At 35.5% G+C, this 12,691-nt stretch overlaps 1 protein-coding gene across 8 annotated transcripts in view; it reads left to right on the top strand.

Moving 5' to 3' along the window:
- Nucleotides 1-330: 330 nt before the first annotated feature.
- Nucleotides 331-12,691, top strand: part of qki2 (QKI, KH domain containing, RNA binding 2) — a 30,425-nt gene continuing 18,064 nt past the window's right edge. For 2 of the 8 annotated variants that reach the window (XM_046853765.1, XM_046853766.1), the window contains exons 1-2: nt 331-1,051; nt 9,792-9,934. In XM_046853765.1, the coding sequence (XP_046709721.1) occupies nt 910-1,051; nt 9,792-9,934 (285 nt within the window). In that variant the 5' untranslated portion in view covers nt 331-909. The remainder of the gene's footprint in view (nt 1,052-9,791; nt 9,935-12,691) is intronic. The other 6 variants (XM_046853764.1, XM_046853768.1, XR_006926468.1 and 3 more) reach the window with 3 other exon arrangements.

Raw genomic sequence — 12,691 nt, forward strand, 5'->3', positions numbered from 1 at the left:
AAAGACAGCAGCTGAATTAAACACTGTGGATTCAAAAGAACTTTCTCATGAATTTTTAAAGTTTTGCAATCATTTTTTCACTAACTGGTTTCAAAACAAAGTGCTAAAACATCACTGTGAGTGTTGTGGAAGACATGCTTTCATATCTTTGTGGGAAACAGTCAGAAGAAGGTCTTCACAAACGTCAATGAAAGAAATGTGTGTGTGTGTGTGTGTGTGTGTGTGTGTGTGTGAGAGAGAGAGAGAGAGAGAGAGAGAGACTTAGTAGTATACATTTTATCCTCCTATTCTCTGGCTTGGATGATCGCTCCTCGCGCGGATGGTCACATGACCGCAGGCGTTAGGAAAGCAGTAGAGGCGCAGCAGCAGCAGCAGCAGTCTCTTGAATACCGACACACACACACACACACACACACAGCGAGAGGAGAAGAGTTTGCTCAGCTCCAGAGCTAGCCTAGAAACTTCACCCAGCGTTAAGGACCTTTATTCTAAACCGCTACTCCACATTATCTTGGCAGGAAGTGAAGGTCCAGAGAGGTCGAATGGCCTGGAAATAGCGTTATTCTGACGCCTACAACCTCTTGAGAGTAAACAAAAACAAATCTGAGTGGTCATGCGGGAGTCCGGACAGTTTGCGGAGCTCTTCTGACCTTCATAAATCACACGAACACATATCAGTCTTTTTTCTCTCTCTCTCGTCGTGTTTCAGGAGAACCAATCTTTTTTTTTGTAAGTGAGACATTTTGTAGGTCTTCAGGTTAGAAGCGGGACTTCGTTGGAGAAGTGCGGACTGAATAGCGGACTCAGAGCCTCATACACACAGCCTGTGGAGGAGCCTGTTGGAGTCTGGTCTTCTCTTCATAACTGATCTTTTTTCCCTAACATTTTTTAAGCAGACGGTTTTTAAATATGGTGGGGGAAATGGAGACAAAAGAGAAGCCCAAGCCGAGTCCCGACTATCTCATGCAGCTCATGAATGACAAGAAGCTGATGAGCAGTCTGCCCAACTTTTGTGGGATTTTCAACCATCTAGAGAGGCTTCTGGACGAAGGTAAGCTGGGGTTCAACTTTACAATCCCCGAACAACAACACAACTTATAATAACACGTTTGTTTATTTTTAAAAACATATATATATATATATATATATATATATATATATATATATATATATATATATATATATATATAGTCTTGTAGAATAAAACTGTACTGAGTTGCTTTGGGGATGGCAAACTTCCTTCTCTATGACAGTGAAGAGAGTTGGTGTGTGAGGTTACAGTGCGGCTGGATGCAGATCAACAGAGGCCACACCTCAAAAGTGGCACTGCTTTTAAACTTCATTTTCTTATATAGGAAACACGCGCTGATTGGATAATTAAAACAACTTTTAAAGCAAGGTTAGCTAAATAAAAGCCCTATCTGTGTAACTACGGCGAGGTACATGCAGGGTGGTCCGGGTTGCCTAATGATGAAAAGAAACGCAAAGCGATGGAAGTAGGTGAAGAATGCGCGAGGGCGGTCTTGCTGTTTGGAAGTCAACACACAACTTATGCGCATGCGCGGCTATGGTCAGCAGGGGGCTTCGGACAGTTCAAATAGAAGGCGTGGAGTATGTGGGGCCCCTCAGATCAGCCCTTACAACTAAACCATTTGAAGAAAATCACCAGCAAGTTAAACTATTACTCATGTAGGCATTGACCTGACTATTAACAGGGCAGGGCAAACAAAAAATGCAATAAAATATTGATTTAAAACATTCACATTTTTCTTTATTCCAGGCGCTTTGATTTATACTGACATCACTGCAATGCATTAAAATCATAAAAAAACATATTTGGCTCTGCTTCATGCGCTAAAATTGCTGCTTGAAAATATCACTTAGCGGTCGTATACCACAAATATGAATCATGTTAACGCTAATCAGCGTCATTCATTAGACTCCGAAACAGCAAAACGGTTAGGATTCACTACAACCTCTAAGTTATCATTTATGTGCTACGTTTGGTTAGTTGTGGCTTAGATCCTTCCCAATTTAAAGCTGAATTTAGTGACTTTGCAAGAGTATCTGGGCATGCTTGCCTGGAAAGAAGGCTACTTTGGCAGATTTATGTCTTCAGTATTAGCTATAAAGGTTGGAGACTATTCAGCCAGACTGCTTGATATGCACAGGGACTTTGGCTGTGTATCAGCTCACAGACTCTGCTCTACTAAACCGGGTAGTTCTCTTAAAAACTGTGTGTGTCAGTCAGAAATAACTTTTTAATGCTTCTGTTTTCACTTCCTTATATTAAAGTCTTGTTTCAGTGTGCTCCGACAGAATTACAGGACAAAAGAGACAAAAACGTTTTGCAGTATGATTTTAGGTTGTTTTGTAGATTGTGTGTTGTGTGTTTTGTGTGCATGACTATGATTATGTTCTCTAATAGGAACACACACACTGCTTTTATGCAGCTTATTAAATTATCTTAATTAAGGTATTGAGTAACAAAATCTGGGAAAGGATCCAGAGCAGTGTTAAACCTGTGCCGGAAAAACCCGGCTCATTAAAGTCTCATCTAATGGTTTTGACAGCATGGAAGGATTCTTGAAGCCTGTAGATACTTGTAGAGACAAACACAATCTAGTAATATTACTATAAGATGTAAACATCTTAACCAGATGTTTAACATCTGGTTCCAATTTAAAATGACTTTAGAGCACATTGCTTAATAACCAATTATGCTGACTTGAACATATTTTGAATTGTACATTAGGGTATTCTGATATTTTAAGTGTTTACGGCTTGGATACTGTCAACGTACAGGTCAGTGAGACACACTAGTAATCTTTTTTATCTGGGACATCAATTGGTATCCGTCATTCAAAATACAGGAACCATTATTTCTAAGACACAAATTGTCCATGCATCACTTCCAGCACATATTATTTCCTTCTAAATGTAAGCCCATTAATTAGAGATGAACAATGGAGGTGCTGAGCCAAAAATAATAAATGATTGCTCTGTGGCTGTTGCAGTTAAATACGTAGGATTGATTGCCATCACAGTACACAAAGGAAACCATTTTTATTCTCTCATTCCTCTTCTGCAACAATTCTTACTGTAAGGCAGAATAAGACAATATTTTACAATACAGTTTATTGTACAATTGTATTTGTAAAGCACAAACCACAGGAGTGCAGATTTGGATGTAGATTTAGATTTCTAATGAGTAAGCCAAAGGTGACAGTGACAAACCAAAACTCCTTGAGGCGACATTAGGAAGAATTCTTTAGAGAAACTTTAGAGAGACTCAAGAGAACCTGTTCACTTTTGGTTGACTGGGTTTTTGGGATTAAAACTCATTACTATTTTACTCCATATATAAATGTACAGATAAATACAGATACACACCAAAAACATCTGTACACGTAATTGAATAATTCTTATTGAAAAGGTGGGGGTGCAGCAATGTAGATGTACTGTTTATGTGTAGTGTATAAGACTGGTAAATAACAATATTGTACAAATATATTGTGAAAAATCTTTACGTCAACCCCCTGATGCACTTTGCTTGACTCTAAATGAAGCTCTCTAATTATAGTTCAGAGTGTCTGGGTGAGTTTACAAGTGTACCATATTATTTTAGTAGTCTTAGCTGTCTCAAATATATGTGTTCCTTGTAAAGCAACAGTTAAGGTGTAGGCTAGTGTATGCCTAGTTCTAGGCTAGATCATATTGACCTAATGTGAACAGAAAGCAGTGTACTCGAAATTGTATAATTTAATAAGCCATGGGCTTTTATTTCTGAATAGTGTTACATACACAAAGTGACGTGAGCTTGTTTCTTATGTTTTGACCTTTGCTTGTCCTCATGTCCATTCTGTTTCAACATGCTGCAGTTGGTGTTTGTATTTCTCTGGTGTTCCATTGTGCACCCAAAGGATACACACACACGGTTAGTGACAGACCTCATAACTCATCTATCACTATATTTTTACTATTAGACATACTGTACATAGCGCTGGGATCGGTAGAGTGACAGAATGCATGTAGGAGTAAATTCAAGGGAAAAGTGTGGGACGGTGTTTACAGTGACCTTCATTCAGTCAGAGAGGCATTTTTTTTTTTTACTTTTTAGTCGGTAAGCACATGTGACATGAATGCCATTTTATTCACGCCATTACATTTTCCAGCTAGGCTGTGTTACCCAGCCATTGAGAGACGTGTGAACATAAAGGAGTATGTGGAGAACAATGAGGATATGCCAGCTGATTAAGGAGGTGCAGTCAGGGTGAAACGTCACTAAATATATGTTTTCAGAGGGAGCCTTCAGTGCTCTTGACACCGCTGTAATTAAGCAGCCATAACCTGTTGTTTAAGGACCAATTACATCAAGTGCGACATGAGCCTTTTTGGATGTTGCCTGGTGACTTAAGCATTTAAAGACAATATTAACTCAGATCTGAAGTCTGTGGGCATCACAGTGGGATAGTAGGTAGCATTGTCGTGGGTAGTGATGCCGGCTCTTAGGTCCCTGGTTCAAATTGAAACTTGGTTTACTGTCTGTGTGGAATTTAACAGTTTTCCCCATGTCAGCATGGGTTTCCACTGGGTTTTCCAGTTTCCCATTATATGTGGTATGTGGATAGACTATGCTAAATTGGCCCTGGGTGTGAATGAACGTGTGAATATCTGTGTGCACGCAGCTTACATCACCATCTGTTGATTAGGACAGTGCTGCTGAGAAGAGAAGAAAAAGCAGTCCAGTTAAACCTCACACTGTCCCATTATTATAATAAATCAGACTGGTTTTCTTGTATTGGACCAATATGACTATATAGTTTAATCAGTGGTATGTAAACAGTGGGTCACAAATCTCTGATGCTTAACTCCATCACCCCCCTCGTTACTGATCTCTTTAATGAGAGTGCACTGTTGATCAACCTCTCTGTCAGGCTTGTCTCTTTTGATTACATCATTCCAGTTTTTTTTTCACAAAGATAGCAATGCTTGCAAATGCAGCTTTCCTATTAAATGCCATCTTGCTAAAGGCCTGCCAGAAACTTGCTGTTCCAGGCTACCTGTCCAGAGAAACCCTGCGCAAAGGGGATACCTGTCATCCAACCACAGTGCCATATATCATTACTGTGTTGTTTACACCTTCACTGCTCCCAATCACATTACATATGGTATTCTCAATGGTCAGAGACACACACAAACACACACACACACACACACACACACACACACACACACACACACACACACACACATACGTGCTGATCACAGCTTGGCTATCAGCATGCAAGTCTTGTGAAAGTGGCACAAAAGCACAGTAAAATGAATGAGGGATAAAACAGATGCGAGATCCTGTTTTTTTTACAAATGTCATTATGGAAAGTGTTTTCTTACAATAAGAAATCATGGGTTATAATTTACTCTTGGTCGTGGACATTGATGGAATTGAAAGACAAAGGATTATGTTTTCTGGCTGAATCTTGGTGTAGGTGTGGTGACTCCCTAAGTGTGAGAGTCAAGAACAAGCACTTTGTTGGCAGTAGAAAAGTACCCAGATTGTTTCCCTGTTTGAGGCCTGCTCTTTTATCCCCCTAAAACCCTTTACGTAATAAATTTGAGCTTTCTTTAGCCAGACGTCTTTTTTTTTGTTTGCTTGTTTTTGCGATCACTCTTTTGCTAGCCATAAGACTTGTACATCCATACTCAAAAACCTTTCTATACCAATTAAAACCTATGAGCATGACATTCTCTCTTTTTTAATCCAATAGATTAAGCTTCAAGATTGCTACAGTGAAATAGAATTAAGAGTGTTAAACAAAAGTGAATTTTTGCAATTAATCACATGATTTTCATGAGTTAACACAAGTTTTTAATACTCGAATCAACATGGGAATTGACAAATATTGATGCTTTATGTATGTTTATTAATAGTGAAACTATATTTAACAAGAGCATGAAGACAAAATATTTTTGTAAATGTTTTAAACTCCGTAAATCATCAGGACACAAAAAGGAACTTTTGCTATGTTTCCACACGGATGGTTTAAAATATTTATATATACATATATATTTATTAGATGTTTAACGTTACACAAAATTAACGTATCTTGGTATTTAAGTCACAGTTCAGTTTAATTTCGGTACAGTTATGAGAAAGAAATGCAAAACATAAAATTGCTTGTAAAATTGAATTAATGCAGTTTATTATTATTAATATTTGTGTTTATCATTTGAACAGTTAAATAAAAGTTACAACTATTTTAAATAAAATGCCTGCTTGGTTAAATAATATATACATTGATATTTTATAATATTTTATAAAACTAAAATTAATCCAATTAATACAATACATTTTTTTATTAGATTGATTAAATTGAGTAATCATTTAAATCGCCACAAATTAAACTGATTAAATAAAATGTAATAAATAGAAAATGATTAAATAGTTTACATTTGTTAGACCCATTTGGGTAATACAGATGTGTATGTAAATGTGTGTGTGTGTGTGTGTGTGTGTGTGTGTGTGTGTGTGTGTGTGTGTGTGTGTGTGTGTGTGTGTGTGTGTGTGTGTGTGTGTGTGTGTGTGTGTGTGTTTCACATTTAAATATTACGTACATTTTCTAAAGATATGATCTACTTAACTTTGCTACTTATTTCAGCATACTTAAACAAATGTCTTCATTCATTTTATCTTTCATTCATTCACTCCCTTCACGTGTGGAATTGTCAGGTTTTTCTCCTTTTAAGTGAAATTCTTGGAGCTGGACATAAAACGTTAAAGTATCAATATAATGGATTCAAGATTTTTTTACTTTTCATAAATTTTAATTTTACTGCAAGCCACTTTCTGGTTAGCGGCTATCATTAAAGCTATTGATTCTTTAGCGTTGTCATGCATGCGCAAAACAAATCTTATTTTCGGTACCGAGTGAGTTGCCACAGTGGCACTATACCCCTGGCATTGTTGTGTAAATTTTGCAGAGACTAAACAAACTTGAGGTCCGCTACTTTATATGTTCCTGCCGAAACGAAAGCCCTGTACTGAAAGTAAATATATATATATATATATATATATATATATATATATATATATATATATATATGTATGAGTTTTCTGTCAATTTCTCAGGCTTGCTCTTTTCATTTTCTGTGTCTCTCTCTCTCTCTCTCTCTCTCTCTCTCTCTCTCTCTCTCTCTCTATATATATATATATATATATATATATATATATATATATATATATAAATAATAATAATTCATTTATATATATATATATATATATATGTATGAGTTTTCTGTCAATTTCTCAGGCTTGCTCTTTTCATTTTCTGTGTCTCTCTCTCTCTCTATATATATATATATATATATATATATATATATATATATATATATATATATATATATATATATATAATAATAATTCATTTATATATATATATATATATATATATATATATATATATATATATATATATATATATATATGAGTTTTCTGTCAATTTCTCAGGCTTGCTCTTTTCATTTTCTGTGTCTCTTCATGCACACAGTGTAGGATGGTGTGAAGCAGAGTAACCCCTTTGTCTTTCCCCATAATGGCTCATAGTCATGAAGATTGAGAGTCCTATCTGCCAGTGGAATTTTTTCTCCAAACAACCGTGGAAACTGTCTGACATCTGGCATTAAATCATGTCCACCTCTTTGCCAGATGAGATCTCTGACTTCCAGTCATTTGGACTATGCTGACAGATAGCCAGAATGTATTTTTTTGTATTCCATTAAACATAAATAAGCACTTACATTTTTCAGAACTACTATTTAAAATGCAATCTTTAATCTTTGATTGTTTCCTAAATTGAAACAAATTTATTTAAAGCAGAATGTATTGTGTGTCTCCATGGAAAGTAACTGCAATACTTATACTGTCACTGCTGCATTTTATTTCAGACTACCATAAATAATTGTGGGCAAATGATTAATCACACACTGTTTTATTAATTAGATCAACCGTATGCGCTTCCCCAACAGGATGCCATATGTTGAAACAGTATGTTCATGTACAGTAAATGTATTTGGTCAAAGAATGTAGGTGAAGTCATAAGTACTCAAGAAGTTGGATGATTATTTAAACATGTAAAAGGCATAGACATTGTAAATTCTGTAAGCAGCACCTTATTTCATGTAAAGGTACAAAATGTGGGAGCAAGGTTTTATTTTTTACACACAATTACAATGCTTTATTATAAGTTTCAAGTAATTAAAGTGTTCCAACAGTGATATTTAAAGCACCACACGTCACTCCGGATTACAGAGGTGATATTTATGTGCCTTAATGATGTGGTCATTACATGATAGCATACCAAAGCCATTGTATCATGATGGAGTATCGAGCTGGTGGATTTGGATGGCAGAAAAACAGACACAGACTGTAATTGAGATCTGTCCGCCATCTCCTTCCTCACTGTAAAATGATGGATTGCAGTAGGGTGGATGGTGTGCAGTAGGGAGGCTTTGTAGCGCTGATCAGCAGTCTGTAATGTTTGGTTTTAGTGCCACTAAAGGTGCTATAATAATAGCTCAAGTGGATGTGGCAATTATATTTTACCCCAGGTGTTTAGAGATAAAGGCTAATGTACGTCATACAGTGACAAGTGTGTAGGCAGTGTGTTTCTGTACAATAGTCAGGCTGGTCACTAACTGCTGTAAGTTACTTATACTGAAACATTAGCTAACCCTAACCCAGCGATTGCAAATTTAATGATGCAAGGTTTACACAATGCAAAAATCTTTGACATGTTTTGGGATACAATTCTCATTTTACTGAAATGGCCTACCCTATTATCTTTGTTGTTCTGTTCCTTTCCTTCATAGCTCTCTTCATAGACCAGTGTCACAGTTGTATAGCAGCGTTAATACTAATGAACTACAGTACACCGACACGTGCTGATTTGTGTGCACTTTCTGTGGTGCCGATGCCAGTTTGAGGTCTGAGAGAGAGGTTCAGCTAAATACATATGAACTATATCATACCACAGCCAGATGCTTTAAGCTCATGTTGTTTTGCTCTGGCCTCTGATTTACTCCAGCTGAGAGAGTCTGATGGGAGCCCCTCGGGCAACGCCTGTCTCATCTCAGGGTTATATTAAGATTACGACAATCAGGCGAGTCTGGTGTGGACTTTGATGTAGCATTTTGAAACATTATTGTACCTTGTTGAAAATCCATTCTTATATGAAGTCTCTTTCATCCAAATTCTACAAAGAGCTTTTGTTAAATAATAATAATGTGTTTGTCTGGTCTCTTCTGAATTGCATCTATTTGTTGTGCGATTAATTCTTTGTGAATACTTAAGATAGTTTTGATGTGCATGACTGGTTTTGCTCACTTGCCTCCAGGGAGTTGTGTTGATGCAGAGTGATTGTGAAATTAAAATTAATTTGGGTTAGCTTTTTTCCCTTTATGCATTTTTAATAGTAAACTTTATCCGAATGTCTGTCGGGGAATATTATCATCACGGACAGAATTATTATTTTTAAATAATTTTTCCATTCCTTTCATCAGGAGACGTTTAGGTATGCAGCATTTCAGTGGCAGCCTTTGTGCTCAGAGTGGAAACCTATTTCATTTGTAACGCAAAGCCAGACTTAGGGTCTTGTAGAGATTTGAGTTATCTTTTACCTGAAGTTCTGAGTGGTCCTAAAATCTCTTGAGTTCTTTGTTTTGCTGTTTTCCTAGAAGTGCATTCCTCTCAGTGCTTTTGTGTAATTGTGTATTTTTATGGCTCTATTTGGCAGAGATTGGCCGGGTACGGAAGGACATGTACAATGACACACTGAACAGTAGTACAGACAAAAGGACATCGGAGCTCCCAGACGCCGTGGGGCCAATTGCACAGCTCCAAGAGAAACTTTATGTGCCTGTAAAAGAATATCCAGACGTAAGTGGAATACCATTGCTTATCCTTGCAGTTATTCTCTTTATCCTGAAGGTCTTAAACCAGATGCTTGTAATATTGACACAACCCCCATTTAGACATCCTTTATACCTTTGATACAACTTCAAATTATAGTTTAATTTAGCAAAATGTTATGCCTCCTTCTGGTCACGGGATTCCCACAGACCACAAAAATCTTTAAGGTTGACATGAAAGAAGGTTGACATGATCTGGCATGAACTCTGTAGCCCTATCATATTTTAATCAACTATACTGTCAGATTATAGTACAAGCTTGTAAATATTGACTTTACAGTCTGATTACCTACTGTGGTTTATTAAATTAACGTTCTCTAGTTCGATTTAGAATTCTCTTTCTGATTAGACATTAAAGGACTATATGATTGATGATTAATTTGACAGAAATTTGGGTTTAGACTACACACAATGTAAATAGCGAATTGACTAAATAAAACCTTTGACTTTTTTAACTTTTAAAAATCATAATTATATTAAAATCACACTGTACTGTCAGAACTGAAATGCTATCAATGTTGGCTAAAAGTAAACATTATGTTGTGTTTATAAGGCTCCTATTGTCTTTTCTTATGCCAGGAAATTAGAAATCTGTGGGTTGTGAAAGATTTTTTTATTTTACAGCATTTATTTGAATAATATTTGTATTCTAAATGTTTATTACACATTACATTAGTAATGTGTAATAAACACATTACATTTGTACACATTTCTGGCCAGGGAGCATTTAGTTAATATAAAATGATTAGAGTCTGAATTACGAGGAAATGTAGCAAAACAAATTTGCTGAGGAGTCATGGAAAATAAAAATTTCAGTAGAAACACTATTGTTATTTGTTAGTGCTATTACACTAATAATGAAGCTAAAATTGTAATAACATTAGTGAACTGTATTGTCTTTAATTATCTCATTTTACACACCCATATTTACAGATATAACATCAGTGTGAACATGAATGAGCCAATGAAATTATGCCAGATTTTTCAACAAGTCAACAAACCTTTATTATTATTATTATTAATATTAATATTATTATTCTTATTCTTATTATTCTTATTATTATTATTATTATTAGTCATGTTAATATTCAATGTTTTTTTTTTCAGAAAAATAAATAAATTTTATATATTATATTTATATTTTATATATATATATATATATATATATATATATATATATATATATATATATATATATATATATACACATATATCACATTTATTACAGATCATGTATTTCATCACAGCATCACTCAGCGTGAATAAAACATGTGAGCTGCTTGTCTGAACAAAGTTTTAATGCAGCACAAAGAAAAAGAAAAAGCACAAATACCAATATTTGCAATCCTGAAGATTTATTCATAATATAACGTTATTATTCACATTTTACATATGGTACATGAAGTGTTTTAATAGCATTTAGGGATAAATGCTAAATTTCAGATTATATTTATTATAATGATTACACACTAAATGATTTGTGTCTGCATTAATAAACATTGCTGACAAAATATAGTATAGTGAAGTCAGGGATACATGAGTTTGGATGAGAAACATACAGCAGAGGTTTCTGAGTCTTATCTGTTTTTTTTTTCGTTTTTTTTTTTGCTGTTTTTAACCTTTCTTGCTTGCTGTTTATCAGTTATCAATATAATTTCCACTTCTAGTGCTTAGCACCACGTACATCTAATCTTTGTATAAAATAGTGTCAATTTGTTTGTTTGTTTGAAAAATGTTACATTTAATAGTTAAACAAAAAGTAAAGCTTTAACTGAGGCCTTTCCAGGATTTGTTTTAAAAGGATCATGTATTCGGCTCAGATATAATTTGACATCGAGACTTGCCAATGACATTGCTAAAAGAGTAAATTAAATAAATATATTGACCGTGTGGATAGTGTAGATTCAACATCTGTCGTAGGTTAAGTGAGAAAAGACAAATGCCCAGTTAGCATGTATGTAATCAGTCATTGCGCTTGTTTAGATAGTAACTTTTATCTCCCTGTAATATAATCAGCATTCTGATAATCACTGACAGGCTCCCAACAAAACCTCAGCAGAGTTGTAAAGCTGCCCAGAGCTGACGGCGGAGGGGCATGTGTGGACTGTGTCTTCTCTCTATGCCGGCTCATTTACACTGAATGATCTAGAAAGATATACTTGCCTCTCCATCACTTGCTCATGAAACAGAAAACACATAAGAGCTTTGAAGGACATGATGGAGAGATGAGAGAGGCAGAGATGAGAGGTGTTTACATTCACCTTCTGATTATTTTTCCACTCTGTTGCGCTTTCTCTTTCACTTTTGCGATATAATCACAGAGTGATTTAGAGACTGCTGCCCCCTGCTTCTCAATCTCTCTCTCCATTATTATTCTCCTCTCTCCCTTTACTCATTCCCTCCCTTTTCCTTCCCTAATTTCTTTCTTTGTGTTGGTTGGTAATGAGATTTGTCAGATTCTTTGTTGTTGTTAATTTAAAGTTGAGGACTTCAAATGAATTTAGCAAAACTGGTAAACGGCACAAGGAAAAAAAAGTCATGATGTGAGAAATTCAATTATGCGTTTGCTTTTTTGCTCAGCATTAATATTCTCAATACATGTTTTTTTGTGATTGAGCCACACCTGGGGATTGTAATAAGAATACCAAAGTGCTGAGATGTTACTTTGTGGGCCAATGAACTGCACAGAGCATTACAATCTCTATAATGTAAGTCATATGAGCCT

This window comes from Silurus meridionalis, chromosome 7 (genome assembly GCF_014805685.1).
Source record: "Silurus meridionalis isolate SWU-2019-XX chromosome 7, ASM1480568v1, whole genome shotgun sequence".
Lineage (NCBI taxonomy): Eukaryota > Metazoa > Chordata > Actinopteri > Siluriformes > Siluridae > Silurus > Silurus meridionalis.